The sequence below is a fragment of the Oncorhynchus gorbuscha genome, linkage group LG19 (assembly GCF_021184085.1).
Source record: "Oncorhynchus gorbuscha isolate QuinsamMale2020 ecotype Even-year linkage group LG19, OgorEven_v1.0, whole genome shotgun sequence".
Taxonomy (NCBI): Eukaryota; Metazoa; Chordata; class Actinopteri; order Salmoniformes; family Salmonidae; genus Oncorhynchus; species Oncorhynchus gorbuscha.
Genome location: NC_060191.1, coordinates 46090306 through 46104972, shown reverse-complemented (window position 1 = coordinate 46104972; position 14667 = coordinate 46090306). Strand labels below are relative to the sequence as shown.

At 48.4% G+C, this 14667-nt stretch overlaps 1 protein-coding gene across 7 annotated transcripts in view; it reads left to right on the top strand.

The window, feature by feature from the left end:
* Positions 1 to 14667, top strand: part of LOC124005234 (neurobeachin-like) — a 418832-nt gene that overhangs the window by 126018 nt on the left and 278147 nt on the right. For all 7 annotated transcript variants that reach the window (XM_046314300.1, XM_046314299.1, XM_046314297.1 and 4 more), the window contains exons 26-33: positions 114 to 267; positions 6005 to 6185; positions 7517 to 7626; positions 9466 to 9531; positions 9706 to 9874; positions 10674 to 10786; positions 10928 to 11259; positions 14472 to 14623. In XM_046314300.1, the coding sequence (XP_046170256.1) occupies positions 114 to 267; positions 6005 to 6185; positions 7517 to 7626; positions 9466 to 9531; positions 9706 to 9874; positions 10674 to 10786; positions 10928 to 11259; positions 14472 to 14623 (1277 nt within the window). The remainder of the gene's footprint in view (positions 1 to 113; positions 268 to 6004; positions 6186 to 7516; positions 7627 to 9465; positions 9532 to 9705; positions 9875 to 10673; positions 10787 to 10927; positions 11260 to 14471; positions 14624 to 14667) is intronic.

Below are 14667 nucleotides of genomic sequence, written 5' to 3'. Positions count from 1 at the left end.
GGGTTTCTAACTAGCCTTACTGTGGCTGATTATTCACCACGTTTCCCTGAGCTGACCTAAGACCTGACCTGTCTTTAATCGAGTTCTCTCCTTCTCTCTCTGCCTCCCTGCAGCCATTCAACCAAATCTGTCATGGACTTTGTCAACAGCAATGAGAACATAATCTTTGTCCACAACACCATCCACCTCCTCTCTCAGATGGTAGACAACATCATCATCGCCTGTGGAGGGATCCTTCCTCTACTCTCCGCTGCCACCTCTCCTTCTGTAAGTCATTCAGTCAACCTCTCTGCTACCTCTCCTTCTGTAAGTCATTCAGTCAACCTCTCTGCTACCTCTCCTTCTGTAAGTCATTCAGTCAACCTCTCTGCTACCTCTCCTTCTGTAAGTCATTCAGTCAACCTCTCTGCCCTCTCTCCTTCTGTAAGTCATTCAGTCAACCTCTCTGCCACCTCTCCTTCTGTAAGTCATTCAGTCAACCTCTCTGCTACCTCTCCTTCTGTAAGTCATTCAGTCAACCTCTCTGCCACCTCTCCTTCTGTAAGTCATTCAGTCAACCTCTCTGCTACCTCTCCTTCTGTAAGTCATTCAGTCAACCTCTCTGCTACCTCTCCTTCTGTAAGTCATTCAGTCAACCTCTCTGCCCTCTCTCCTTCTGTAAGTCATTCAGTCAACCTCTCTGCCACCTCTCCTTCTGTAAGTCATTCAGTCAACCTCTCTGCTACCTCTCCTTCTGTAAGTCATTCAGTCAACCTCTCTGCCCTCTCTCCTTCTGTAAGTCATTCAGTCAACCTCTCTGCCCTCTCTCCTTCTGTAAGTCATTCAGTCAACCTCTCTGCCACCTCTCCTTCTGTAAGTCATTCAGTCAACCTCAACCTCTCTGCTACCTCTCCTTCTGTAAGTCATTCAGTCAACCTCTCTGCTACCTCTCCTTCTGTAAGTCATTCAGTCAGCCTCTCTGCCACCTCTCCTTCTGTAAGTCATTCAGTCAATCTCTCTGCTACCTCTCCTTCTGTAAGTCATTCAGTCAACCTCTCTGCTACCTCTCCTTCTGTAAGTCATTCAGTCAATCTCTCTGCTACCTCTCCTTCTGTAAGTCATTCAGTCAACCTCTCTGCTACCTCTCCTTCTGTAAGTCATTCAGTCAACCTCTCTGCTACCTCTCCTTCTGTAAGTCATTCAGTCAACCTCTCTGCTACCTCTCCTTCTGTAAGTCAGCCTCTCTGCCACCTCTCCTTCTGTAAGTCATTCAGTCAACCTCTCTGCTACCTCTCCTTCTGTAAGTCATTCAGTCAACCTCTCTGCCACCTCTCCTTCTGTAAGTCATTCAGTCAGCCTCTCTGCCACCTCTCCTTCTGTAAGTCATTCAGTCAACCTCTCTGCCACCTCTCCTTCTGTAAGTCATTCAGTCAGCCTCTCTGCCACCTCTCCTTCTGTAAGTCATTCAGTCAGCCTCTCTGCCACCTCTCCTTCTGTAAGTCATTCAGTCAGCCTCTCTGCCACCTCTCCTTCTGTAAGTCATTCAGTCAGCCTCTCTGCCACCTCTCCTTCTGTAAGTCATTCAGTCAATCTCTCTGCTACCTCTCCTTCTGTAAGTCATTCAGTCAACCTCTTTGCTACCTCTCCTTCTGTAAGTCATTCAGTCAGCCTCTCTGCCACCTCTCCTTCTGTAAGTCATTCAGTCAACCTCTCTGCCACCTCTCCTTCTGTAAGTCATTCAGTCAACCTCAACCTCTCTGCTACCTCTCCTTCTGTAAGTCATTCAGTCAGCCTCTCTGCCACCTCTCCTTCTGTAAGTCATTCAGTCAGCGTCTCTGCCACCTCTCCTTCTGTAAGTCATTCAGTCAACCTCTCTGCCCTCTCTCCTTCTGTAAGTCATTCAGTCAACCTCTCTGCTACCTCTCCTTCTGTAAGTCATTCAGTCAACCTCTCTGTTACCTCTCCTTCTGTAAGTCATTCAGTCAACCTCTCTGCTACCTCTCCTTCTGTAAGTCATTCAGTCAATCTCTCTGCTACCTCTCCTTCTGTAAGTCATTCAGTCAACCTCTCTGCTACCTCTCCTTCTGTAAGTCATTCAGTCAACCTCTCTGCTACCTCTCCTTCTGTAAGTCATTCAGTCAATCTCTCTGCTACCTCTCCTTCTGTAAGTCATTCAGTCAGCCTCTCTGCCACCTCTCCTTCTGTAAGTCATTCAGTCAACCTCTCTGCCCTCTCTCCTTCTGTAAGTCATTCAGTCAACCTCTCTGCTACCTCTCCTTCTGTAAGTCATTCAGTCAACCTCTCTGCTACCTCTCCTTCTGTAAGTCATTCAGTCAACCTCTCTGCTACCTCTCCTTCTGTAAGTCATTCAGTCAACCTCTCTGCTACCTCTCCTTCTGTAAGTCATTCAGTCAATCTCTCTGCTACCTCTCCTTCTGTAAGTCATTCAGTCAATCTCTCTGCTACCTCTCCTTCTGTAAGTCATTCAGTCAATCTCTCTGCTACCTCTCCTTCTGTAAGTCATTCAGTCAATCTCTCTGCTACCTCTCCTTCTGTAAGTCATTCAGTCAGCCTCTCTGCCACCTCTCCTTCTGTAAGTCATTCAGTCAGCCTCTCTGCCACCTCTCCTTCTGTAAGCCATCAGTCAGCCTCTCTGCTACCTCTCCTTCTGTAAGTCATTCAGTCAATCTCTCTGCTACCTCTCCTTCTGTAAGTCATTCAGTCAATCTCTCTGCTACCTCTCCTTCTGTAAGTCATTCAGTCAGCCTCTCTGCTACCTCTCCTTCTGTAAGTCATTCAGTCAACCTCTCTGCCCTCTCTCCTTCTGTAAGTCATTCAGTCAACCTCTCTGCCACCTCTCCTTCTGTAAGTCATTCAGTCAACCTCTCTGCCACCTCTCCTTCTGTCAGTCAGCCTCTCTGCCACCTCTCCTTCTGTAAGTCATTCAGTCAATCTCTCTGCTACCTCTCCTTCTGTAAGTCATTCAGTCAATCTCTCTGCTACCTCTCCTTCTGTAAGTCATTCAGTCAATCTCTCTGCTACCTCTCCTTCTGTAAGTCATTCAGTCAGCCTCTCTGCTACCTCTCCTTCTGTAAGTCATTCAGTCAGCCTCTCTGCCCTCTCTCCTTCTGTAAGTCATTCAGTCAACCTCTCTGCCACCTCTCCTTCTGTCAGTCAGCCTCTCTGCCACCTCTCCTTCTGTAAGCCATCAGTCAGCCTCTCTGCCACCTCTCCTTCTGTAAGTCATTCAGTCAGCCTCTCTGCCACTTCTCCTTCTGTAAGTCATTCAGTCAGCCTCTCTGCCACCTCTCCTTCTGTAAGCCATCAGTCAGCCTCTCTGCCACCTCTCCTTCTGTCAGTCAGCCTCTGCCACCTCCCTTCTGTAAGCCATCAGTCAGCCTCTCTGCCACCTCTCCTTCTGTAAGTCATTCAGTCAGCCTCTCTGCCACTTCTCCTTCTGTAAGTCATTCAGTCAGCCTCTCTGCCACCTCTCCTTCTGTAAGCCATCAGTCAGCCTCTCTGCCACCTCTCCTTCTGTCAGTCAGCCTCTCTGCCACCTCTCCTTCTGTAAGCCATCAGTCAGCCTCTCTGCCACCTCTCCTTCTGTCAGTCAGCCTCTCTGTTGTGCTACACCACCATCCAGTGGTGGCTAGATAGAGCTGCATTTTTAGTTCTTAATTATTGATCAGCTTCCAGGAAATAGGACTAGTTAATTGTCTTTATTGATCGTAGCCATTTTCATTTGCTCAGCTTCATTCTGCTATCTATTCAGTTTAAGTTGGTGATTGTTTTCTGTGTGTTTTGTTTGTGTTAAGGATTTTATGTGCTTTAACTGCTGATTGTATCTGTTGATTTTATCATGTATTGTTGTTTGTTTGTATGCATGGCCAGAGTACCCAAGTTAGTTAGTTTTATTTTCTTTCATAACATTTATTTTCTCAGATACAATGGAACCATTTCTATTTCTGGATCTGTCCCCGCTTCACCCCTCCCCTGTCCCCTCCCCTGACACCTCTTCACCCTTCTCCTCCTCCCCCTCCCCTGACACCTCTTCACCCCTCCCCTGTCCCCTCCCCTGATACCTCTTCACCCCTCCCCTCCCCTCCCCTGACACCTCTTCACCCTTCTCCTCCTCCCCCTCCCCTGACACCTCTTCACCCTTCTCCTCCTCCCCTCCCCCTGACACCTCTTCACCCCTCCCCTGTCCCCTCCCCTGATACCTCTTCACCCCTCCCCTCTCCCCTCCCCTGACACCTCTTCACCCTTCTCCTCCTCCCCTCCCCTGACACCTCTTCACCCTTCTCCTCCTCCCCCTCCCCTGACACCTCTTCACCCTTCTCCTCCTCCCCCTCCCCTGACACCATTCACCCCTCCCCCTGTCCCCCCCTGATACCTCTTCACCCCTCCCCTCTCCCCTCCCCTGACACCTCTTCACCCTTCTCCCCTGTCCCCTCCCCTGACACCTCTTCACCCCTCCCCTGTCCCCTCCCCTGACACCTCTTCACCCCTCCTCTGTCCCCTCCCCTGACACCTCTTCACCCCTCCCCTGTCCCCTCCCCCGACACCTCTTCACCCCTCCCCTGTCCCCTCCCCTGACACCTCTTCACCCCTCCCCTGTCCCCTCCCCCGACACCTCTTCACCCCTCCCCTGTCCCCTCCCCTGACACCTCTTCACCCCTCCCCTGTCCCCTCCCCCGACACCTCTTCACCCCTCCCCTGTCCCCTCCCCTGACACCTCTTCACCCCTCCCCTGTCCCCTCCCCTGACACCTCTTCACCCTTCTCCCCTGTCCCCTCCCCTGACACCTCTTCACCCCTCCCCTGTCCCCTCCCCTGACACCTCTTCACCCTTCTCCTCCTCCCCCTCCCCTGACACCTCTTCACCCCTCCCCTGTCCCCTCCCCTGTCCCCTCCCCTGACACCTCTTCACCCCTCCCCTGTCCCCTCCCCTGTCCCCTCCCCTGACACCTCTTCACCCCTCCCCTGTCCCCTCCCCTGACACCTCTTCACCCTTCTCCTCCTCCCCTCCCCTATCCCCCTTCACCCTTCTCCTCCTCCCCCTCCCCTGTCCCTCCCCTGACACCTCTTCACCCTTCTCCTCCTCCCCCTCCCCTATCCCCCTTCACCCTTCTCCTCCCCTGTCCCCTCCCCTGTCCCCTCCCCTGACACCTCTTCACCCTTCTCCTCCTCCCCCTCCCCTGCCCCCGCCTTCACCCCTTTTCCTACTCCTCTTCCCCTGTCCCCGCTTCACCCTCCTCCTCCTCCCCTGTCCCCGCTTCACCCTTCTCCTCCTCCCCTGTCCCCGATTCACCCCTTCTCCTCCTCCTCCTCCTCCCCCTATCCCCCCTTCACCCTTCTCCTCCTCCCCCTCCCACTCCCCTATCCCCCCTTCACCCTTCTCCTCCTCCCCCTCCCCTGTCCCCTCCCCTGACACCTCTTCACCCTTCTCCTCCTCTCCCTCCCCTGTCCCCTGTCCCCTGTCCCCTCCCCTGTCCTCTCCCCTGACACCTCTTCACCCTTCTCCTCCTCCCCTCCCCTATCCCCCCTTCACCCTTCTCCTTCTCCTCCTCCCCCTCCCCTGTCCCCTCCCCTGACACCTCTTCACCCTTCTCCTCCTCCCCCTCCCCTGTCCCCTCCCCTGACATCTCTTCACCCTTCTCCTCCTCCCCCTCCCCTGCCCCCGCCTTCACCCCCTTTTCCTCTTCCTCCCCTGTCCCCGCTTCACCCTCCGCCTCCTCCCCTGTCCCCGCTTCACCCCTTTTCCTCCTCCTCCTCCCCTGTCCACGCTTCACCCTTCTCCTCCTCCCCTGTCCCCGCTTCACCCCTTTTCCTCCTCCTCCCCTGTCCCCGCTTCACCTTTCTCCTCCTCCCCTGTCCCCGCTTCACCCCTTTTCCTCCTCCTCCTCCCCTGTCCCCGCTTCACCCCTTCTCCTCCTCCCCTGTCCCCTCTTCATCCCACCTCCCCCTCCCTGTCCCCTCTTCACCCTTCTCCTCCCCTGACCCCTGACCCCCTGTGCTGTGAGCAGGCTGAGTTGGAGAACATCGAGGCAGTCCAGGGCATGTCTTCAGAGACGGCTGTTTCCTTCCTGTCCCGTCTCATGGCCATGGTGGACGTTCTGGTGTTTGCCAGCTCACTCAACTTCTCTGAGATAGAGGCTGAGAAGAACATGTCCTCTGGAGGCCTGATGAGACAGTGTCTACGACTGGGTAAGAGTGTGTGTGCGTGTGCCTGCCTGCGCGCGCACTTGTCACAGACATTAACTGTCATATTAGATGATGAATAATGTCCGGAAATGCCGTGGCAAAAGAATTTCACGATCATTTCAGTAATTCTAGTATCCATGAAATCCCTCTTAAGGATCCGCCCCTTTCTATTATTTTTACCCAAATCTAACTGACTGTAGCTCAGGCCCTGAAGCAAGGATATACATATTCTTTGTACCATTTGAAAGGAAACACTTTGAAGTTTGTGGAAATGTGAAAGGCATGTAGTAGAATGTAACACAATAGATTTGGTTAAAGATAAAACAAAGGAAAAAAAACTGTTATTTTGTGTATTTTTTGTACCTTTATCTTTGAAATGCAAGAGAAAGCCCATAATGTATTATTCCAGCCCAAGTGCAATTAATATTTTGGCCACCTAATGGCAGCAGTGTATGTGCACCGTTTTAGACTGATACAATGAACCATTGAATTTCTGTTCAAAATTTAGTATCAAGACTGCCCAAATATGACTCATTTGTTTATTAATAACTTTTCAACTGTTCAAAATTGTGCACTCTCCTCAACAATAGCCTGGTAAACAATAGCCTGGTATTATTTCACTGTAATAGCTACTGTAAATTGGACAGCGCAGTTAGATCAACAAGAATTTAAGCTTTCTGCCAATATCAGATATGTCTATGTCCTGGTAAATGTTCTTGTTACTTACAACCTCATGCTACTCGCATTAGCCTATGTTAGCTCAACTGTCCCGTGGAAGGGACATCGATCCCAAATTACTATCTAATTAATTTTCTAAATGCACTGCTATTAGATAGTAAATGTGCTTTGGTGAGTCATGATTTTGATAAATAGTGTGTGTCTGCTGCAATGGTAGGTACTTCAGTCAGGTAGGTTGAGGACAGGTTTTTGAAGCTAGCTCTGAAGTCCACACACACACACACACCACAGGCAGTGGTTACATGCCGATAGAGAAAGACATGCACTGTTCAGTGGCTCCAGGTGATATATGGGGAATATGTCTGTAGCACTAAAATGTATAATCTCTCTACTACACACACACACACAGTACTCACACCCTGACCCTACCTCATGTTCTCCACTGTGTCTTCAGGCATGGGCCTCTCTCTCTCTCTCTCTCTCTCTCTCTCTCTCTCTCTCTCTCTCTCTCTCTCTCTCTCTCATCTGTAGTGTGAAATTTGTCTGGCTGTTGATTTCACCATGACTCTGGCTTGGCAGGTTGGAGATAACAGTGATCATATCATTAATGAGTTTCAAGATGCAGCTTCTGATACCCTGTCTGTCTGTCCTGCCAGTGTGTTGTGTAGCAGTGAGGAACTGTCTGGACGTTAGACAGAGACAGAGGGACAGAGGGACCAACAGTAAGAGCCAGGACAACCTGTATGGTACAGCATCTGCCAACAAGGTATGTCCTCACTAAACTCATAATTTAAAAATGCACATCAAGTTGGTAATAATGGTACCTCAGATGGTTGGCTGAGACACCGGACATACAGAACTACTACAGTAGAAGTCGGAAGTTTACATACACCTTAGTCAAATACATTTAAACTCATTTTTTCACTTTTCCTGACATTTAATCCTAGTAAAATATTCCTTGTTTTAGGTCAGTTAGGATCGCCTCTTTATTTTAAGAATGTGAAATGTCAGAATAATAGTAGAGAGAATGATTTATTTCAGCTTTTATTTCTTTCATCACATTAGTATTTGGTAGCATTGCCTTTAAATTGTTTAACTTGGTTCAAACGTTTTGGGTTCCACAAGCTTCCCACAATAAGTTGGGTGAATTTTGGCCCATTCCTCCTGACGGAGCTGGTGTAACTGAGTTGGGTTTTTAGGCCTCCTTGCTCTCACACGCTTTTACAGTTCTATAGGATTGGGGTCAGGGCTTTTTGATGGTCACTCTAATACCTTGACTTTGTTGTCCTTAAGCCATTTTGCACATCTTTGGAAGTATGCTTGGGGTCAATGTCCATTTGGAAGACCCATTTGCGACCAAGCTTTAACTTCCTGACTGATGTCTTGAGATGTTGCTTCAATATATCCACATAATTCTCCTTCCTCATGACGCCATCTATTTTGTGAAGTGCACAAGTCCCTCCTGCAGCAAAGCACCCCCACAACATGATACTGCCAAGCTTCACGGTTGGGATGGTGTTCTTCGGGTTCCAAGCATCCCCATTTTTTCTCCAAACATAACGATGGTCATTATGGCCAAACAGTTCTACTTTTGTTTCATCGACGAGAGGACATTTCTCCAAAAAAGTATGATTCTTGTCCCCATCTGCAGTTGCAAACCGTAGTCTGGCTTTTTTTTATGGAGGTTTTGGAGCAGTGGCTTCTTCCTTGCTGATCCGCCTTTCAGGTTATGTCGATATGGGGCTCGTTTTACTGTGGACATAGATACTTTTGTAGCTTTATCCTCCAGCATCTTCACAATATCCTTTGCTGTTGTTCTGGGATTGATTTGCACTTTTCGCAACAAAGTGTTCTTCTCTAGGAGACAGAAGGCGTCTCCTTCCTGAGCGGTATGACTGCTGCGTGGTCCCATGGTGTTTATACCTGCATACTATTGTTTGTACAGATGAACGTGGTACCTTCAGGCATTTTGAAATTGCCTCTAGGGATGAATCAGACTTGTGGAGGTCTACAATTCTTTCTCTGAGGTCTTGGATGTTTTCTTTTGATTTTCCCCTGATGTCAAGCAAAGAGGCACTGAGTTTGAAGGTAGGCCTTGAAATACATCCACAGGTACACCTCCAATTGACTCAAATGATAGCAATTAGCCTATCAGAAGCTTCTAAAGCAATGACATAATTTTCTGGAATTTTCCATGCTGTTTAAAGGCACAGTCAACTTAGTGTATGTACATTTCTGACCCACTGGAATTGAGATACAGTGAAATAATCTGTCTGTAAACAATTGTTGGAAAAATTACTTGTGTCATCCACAAAGTAGATGTCCTGACTGACTTGCCAAAACTATAGTTTGTTGACAAGAAATTTGTGGAGTGGTTGAAAAACGAGTTTTAATGACTCCAACCTAAGTGTATGTAAACTTCCCGACTTCAACTGTATAAGTGGAGGGTGTGTGGGAGATCATTAAGTGTGACACCCAATGTAATATGGATGCTACGCTAACGGCTAAGTAAACAGATTGTTACACGACCACTAAGATGTCAGAGTCTCCTCACTTTAGATCTCCTAAACCCCAAAACATTCTCAGTAACCTTTCTCCCATCCAGGACCCTGACAGGCTTTTACAGGACGTCGACATCAACCGTCTGAGAGCTGTCGTGTTCCGGGATGTGGTGAGTATGATTGTTTGTGTGTGCTGGTGCATGTGTAACATGTTTGTGTGTGCTGGTGCGTGTGTAACATGTTTGTGTGTGCTGGTGCATGTGTAACATGTTTGTGTGTGCTGGTGCATGTGTAACATGTTTGTGTGCGTGTGTTTGTGTAACATGCATATTTGTCCCCTCCAGGATGACAGTAAGCAGGCCCAGTTCTTGGCCCTAGCGGTGGTCTACTTCATCTCTGTCCTCATGGTGTCAAAGTACAGGGACATCCTGGAACCCCAAAGAGAGCCCAACAGGATGATCAGCCAATCAGCATGCAGCATTCGCCACGAGATCAACTCACCTACCAGCACAGGTGCTTACTTCTGATATCCAACTCCCTCCCCTAACCCCGCCTCTAACTCCTCCCATAACCCATCCTCTCAGCTCTATTATTAATTCATGTTACCCACTAATTGCACTGTGCAGAATTAAACATGGGAACAGGGATGGAAGCGGAGAAGGGAAGCAGGAGCAGGATGGGAGGTGGGAGAGGGGAGGGGAAGTTGGGAGCGGGGTGGGATGTATGGAAGTTGTACAGGTAGCCCTGGTCTCTGTGGTATGAACAGTAACATCCCATTGGACACACGCTGGGAGAGAGCAAGAGCGACATAAAGAGATAGAGAGAGAGAGTAAAAGAAAGCGAGAGAAACAGAGAATAGCTGAGAGTTTGGGGCGTTGTGAGGCTAGTTCTATTTCCAGCCGTCTGTCGTGGTTCATTAGCCAGTAAATCAGCCAGGAGGGTGGGATCAGAGAGGCTGCTGGGAAGGACACTTCGCCACCCTCATAAGTAATATCACCAGGAAGAGAGTTTCAAGCCAACTGACATGTGGCAGATGTCTATCTGAGATGGAAGTTAGAAGAGGATGAACTGGGAAGTTAGATGGGGAGAGAATGGGCTTGTTCAACTCCCGACTGACTGATCTACGAATCACCTTGCATCTTGAATGACTACTCATTATTATTTGCAGATCAGTCAGTCAATCCCAATTAACCCACAATGCATCACATTTTTGACGTTCTGGAACATGATCAATGTGTGTGAGCCCACCCAGTGACCTTGTGTCCTTTAATAAGTGTGTGTGTGTGTGTGTATATATGTGTGTGTGTTCCAGAGACCCCCCTGGCCTACCCTGACCACAATAAGGCGCCCCCCACCCCTGTAGAGGAGCTCCACATAGGGAGAGGATCTCTGCCGCACACTGACTCTGGCATTGGAGAGGAACAGGTTGCTTATCTAGATACTAGACTGTGTTCTCTTTTCTCGCTCTATTAGAATGGATTGTAGTTGTATTATGTTTGTCCGTGCATAAATCCAGGAAGGGTACAGGTACAAGAGTACATAACTAAACCCCCCCCCCCCCCCCAGGTGACCAGTGTGTTGAATGGGGCAGACCTGGAACCTTCAGGACCCGGGCGTGTTCACGTCATGTCCGCCCTGCTCGGCAGCCTTTCCTCTGGGGAGAAGCATAGCCAGGAGTTCCTCTTGGAGCCGCCTGGCCTGGAGGTTCTAACAACCGCCTCCTCCATCTCCTCCATCAGTCAATCAAACATCAACGTCAGAGAGATTCTGAAGAGCCTAGTGGCTGGGCCAGTAGAGGGGGTGGAGCCTGGACCAGAGCCCCTCCCCTACCCTGATCCTGCTGTACAGAGAGAGACCCATCACCCCATGCTGCCCATGCAGTTTCACTCCTTTGACAGGTACACATGCACACACATACACACACAACCATGCAGTTCCACTCTTTGTACTGGAGGCCACTCTGTTATGCATATCTTATACATATTTGACAACTTGAGGAGGTAGCCTAGTGATAAATTGTTTGGGCCAATAATGGAAAGGTCGCTGGTTTGAATACCCAAGCCGGCAAGGTGAAAAATCTGCCGATGTGCCCTTGAGCAAAGGCACTTAAATTTTACATTTTTGTCATTTAGCAGACGCTCTTATCCAGAGTGACTTACGGGAGCAATTAGGGTTAAGTGCCTTGCACAAGGGCACAACGTCATATTTTCACCTAGCCAGCTCAAGGATTCAAACCAGCGACCTTTTGGTTACTTGCCCTAATTTACTCCAGGGGTGCGGTACTGCTGTGGCTGACCCTGTAAAACAACACATTTCACTGCACATATCTGGTGAAAGTGACAATAAACACACGTTTATTTTAATAAGCAGTTGTGTGTAGATTAATGAGAAAACCCCCAATCCATTTTAGAATAAGGCTGTAATGTAACAAAATGTGGAAAAGGGGAAGGGGTCTGAATACGTTCTGAAGACCCTGTATACGCTTCAAGAAAGAACTATAATGTGCATCGTTAGTCAAGCACGCTCAACACGCCACAGTTTATCCACTAAGTCTGTTTAGTTGTCAGGAGCAACATTCATGGTTTTACAGTAGCAAGCGAAACATCAGTCACATGTTAGATCTCTGGTAGTGTTAGCTAAGCCCCCATGGGGAGGAGTGTGGGAGGGTGGGTGTGTGTTTGGAAAGGTGTGTGATTACATTCCTGCAGTAGATAAGAACACAGTAATCCGTGTGCTGTCCCTGTGGTAACCTACTGCAGACAGGAGGTCAGGGTTCACATCCCAGAATCCTAATCTTTCTGTCTGGTGAACGTTGAAGATAATTGAGGTAGATTTAGGACCAACAAACCCTGAACCATGTCAAAATAGGAAGGCTGTCAGTGTGGCCTGTTTGGTGTGTGTGTCACCTGTGATGAAGGTACAAATGGAGGAGAGGAGAGATAAGGAGGTGGAGAAGGGAGGAAAGGTAGAGAGGGAGGAGGAGATGAAGGATCAGATGAAGGACTGCAGAGGTCCCCTGGGCCCTGATGACTGATTAAACAGAAGCGGCTCCCCATTTTACCCCTCCCCCCTCCCACCCCACGCCAAAGCCTGTCTTCTCACCCCTCACAGCCCTAATATGCCTTGGCAGGCTGAAATGAGTTGCCAGACCTCTCTGTATTAATTTTGAAATGCTTTCACACACAGTGTCCAGGTCCCACATACGACTCCTTCATGCTTTAATGTCATCCAGCCTCAATTTGCTGTGTCTAATTCTTCTCCACCTGCCAGCAGAATGAGCTTCTAGGCTGACTAGCCCTCAGGACGGCTGGGCTGTCAGGCCTGAGGCTGATAGGGACTGACAACATCAAAACAGAGCACAAAGAAAAGGCTCAGAGCGTTGAGAGGAGGGCTGGGGAGGGCTGAGTCCCCTGGTCTTTCTGGTTGATAGTCTCTCTGAGGTGGAGTTTTCAATTAGAGACTTCAATACCCAGGACTGGATGGCCAGATGGGACCACTGCACGACTGATCTAAATACACCTTTAAATCTCATTCCCTCTCTCTCTCCCTTCCTTCCTTTCTTTCTTTCTTTCTTTCTTTCTTTCTTTCTTTTTCTTTCTCTCTCCCTCCCTCCCTCTCCTACAGCTCTCACAGTAACACAGGGGGATGTTGTCTAGCACTGAATGTATGATTACATTTATAATGAAGAACTGATTTCATCTGTTTGGTTTTAATTGAACAGACAATGTTAGGAAATGTAATCTTTTTAATCCATTTCCACAGTATATCTTTATGATAGAGGATGTATGTGTGTAGATAAATGTACGCGCGTGTGTGTGTGTGTGTGTGTGTGTGTGTGTGTGTGTGTGTGTGTGTGTGTGTGTGTGTGTGTGTGTGTGTGTGTGTGTGTGTGTGTGTGTGTGTGTGTGTGTGTGTGTGTGTGTGTGTGTGTGTGTGTGTGTGTGTGTGTGTGTGTCCTTACAGGATGTGTTCTGCGGTTCTCTTTCCTCTATAGGCGTCTTGACCTGTTCATTAATATTCCTCACCAGATGAACCCTCACTTTATTCACAGCAGCCCCTATTAAACACACCCATATTAATACACGATGTCTTAGGTCGTCTTTGCATCTAATCAATTATTCAAATGAAAGGTTCATATCAGACCGTAACCATGTCACACAGGGATAGCTGCACACATTCTTATCTTAGCTTTTTCCATGTTTATTTTAAAAAGAGACAACTGTTGGAATTAGTGCTAATCTGAAGTGTGATGGAACAATGCATGTGATTGTTTGTTCGTTCAACGTGTCAGTGTTTTTATTGTTTGTGCTCCTACTCCAATAAATTATTCGATAAATAACTCAAAATGAACCAGGAATACCTTTTTAGAAAACATATTAAACATATAGCTGGTTTTCTCAGTGATGTGCTGCTGTCAAATGAGACCTCTGGTCTAGACCAAAGCAGCAGTACACAGATGTACTGAATAAATGATGCCGCCACCATCAGTACTCTTCACTGCAGATGCAGAGATATGGACATTTGTGTGTGTGTCATGCCATTCATCAGGAGTGAATAAATAACTGCAGTATATCCCGGTGGTCTGAATGTATGCTCTGTGCTCTCTAAGTGGACCATGGGAAGGTCACAAGTTTAGTCATCTAAAGACCCTGGGTCTGTGCCAAATAGCACCCCATTCCCTGTATAGTGCAATACTGTTGTACAGGGCTCTTATCAAAAGTAGTACACTGTATAGTGAATAGAGTGCCATTTGGGACGCACACCCTGCTGGCAGCATTTACTGCCTTCTTCCCTCGTGATGTGTTCTAGTGTCTATAAATATATGAGGAAATCAGAAGTGTCTTCACACAGAACAGTCTTTTCTATTTCCATGTACTGTATTTAATGTTTCTCTTAACTTAATGGGAGCATTACTGATGCTTGGTTCGGTCATTAGCTACACTTAGCTGTGTGTGTGTGTGTGTGTGTGTGTGTGTGTGTGTGTGTGTGTGTGTGTGTGTGTGTGTGTGTGTGTGTGTGTGTGTGTGTGTGTGTGTGTGTGTGTGTGTGTGTGTGTGTGTGTGTGTGTGTGTGTGTGTGTGTGTGTGTGTGACTCTCTCTCTCTGTATAGGAGTGTGGTGGTCCCAGTGAAGAAGCCTCCACCAGGCAGTCTGGCTGTGAACACGGTTGGACACACATCCTCCAGTAGCCTGGCAACAGGCTCCACCCCCAACATCTTTTCTGCAGCCTCCAACACCGCCAAGAGCATGATCAACACCACCGGTAGGCCTACACCCATGGGCCCTGGTCAAATGTGGGGAATAGGG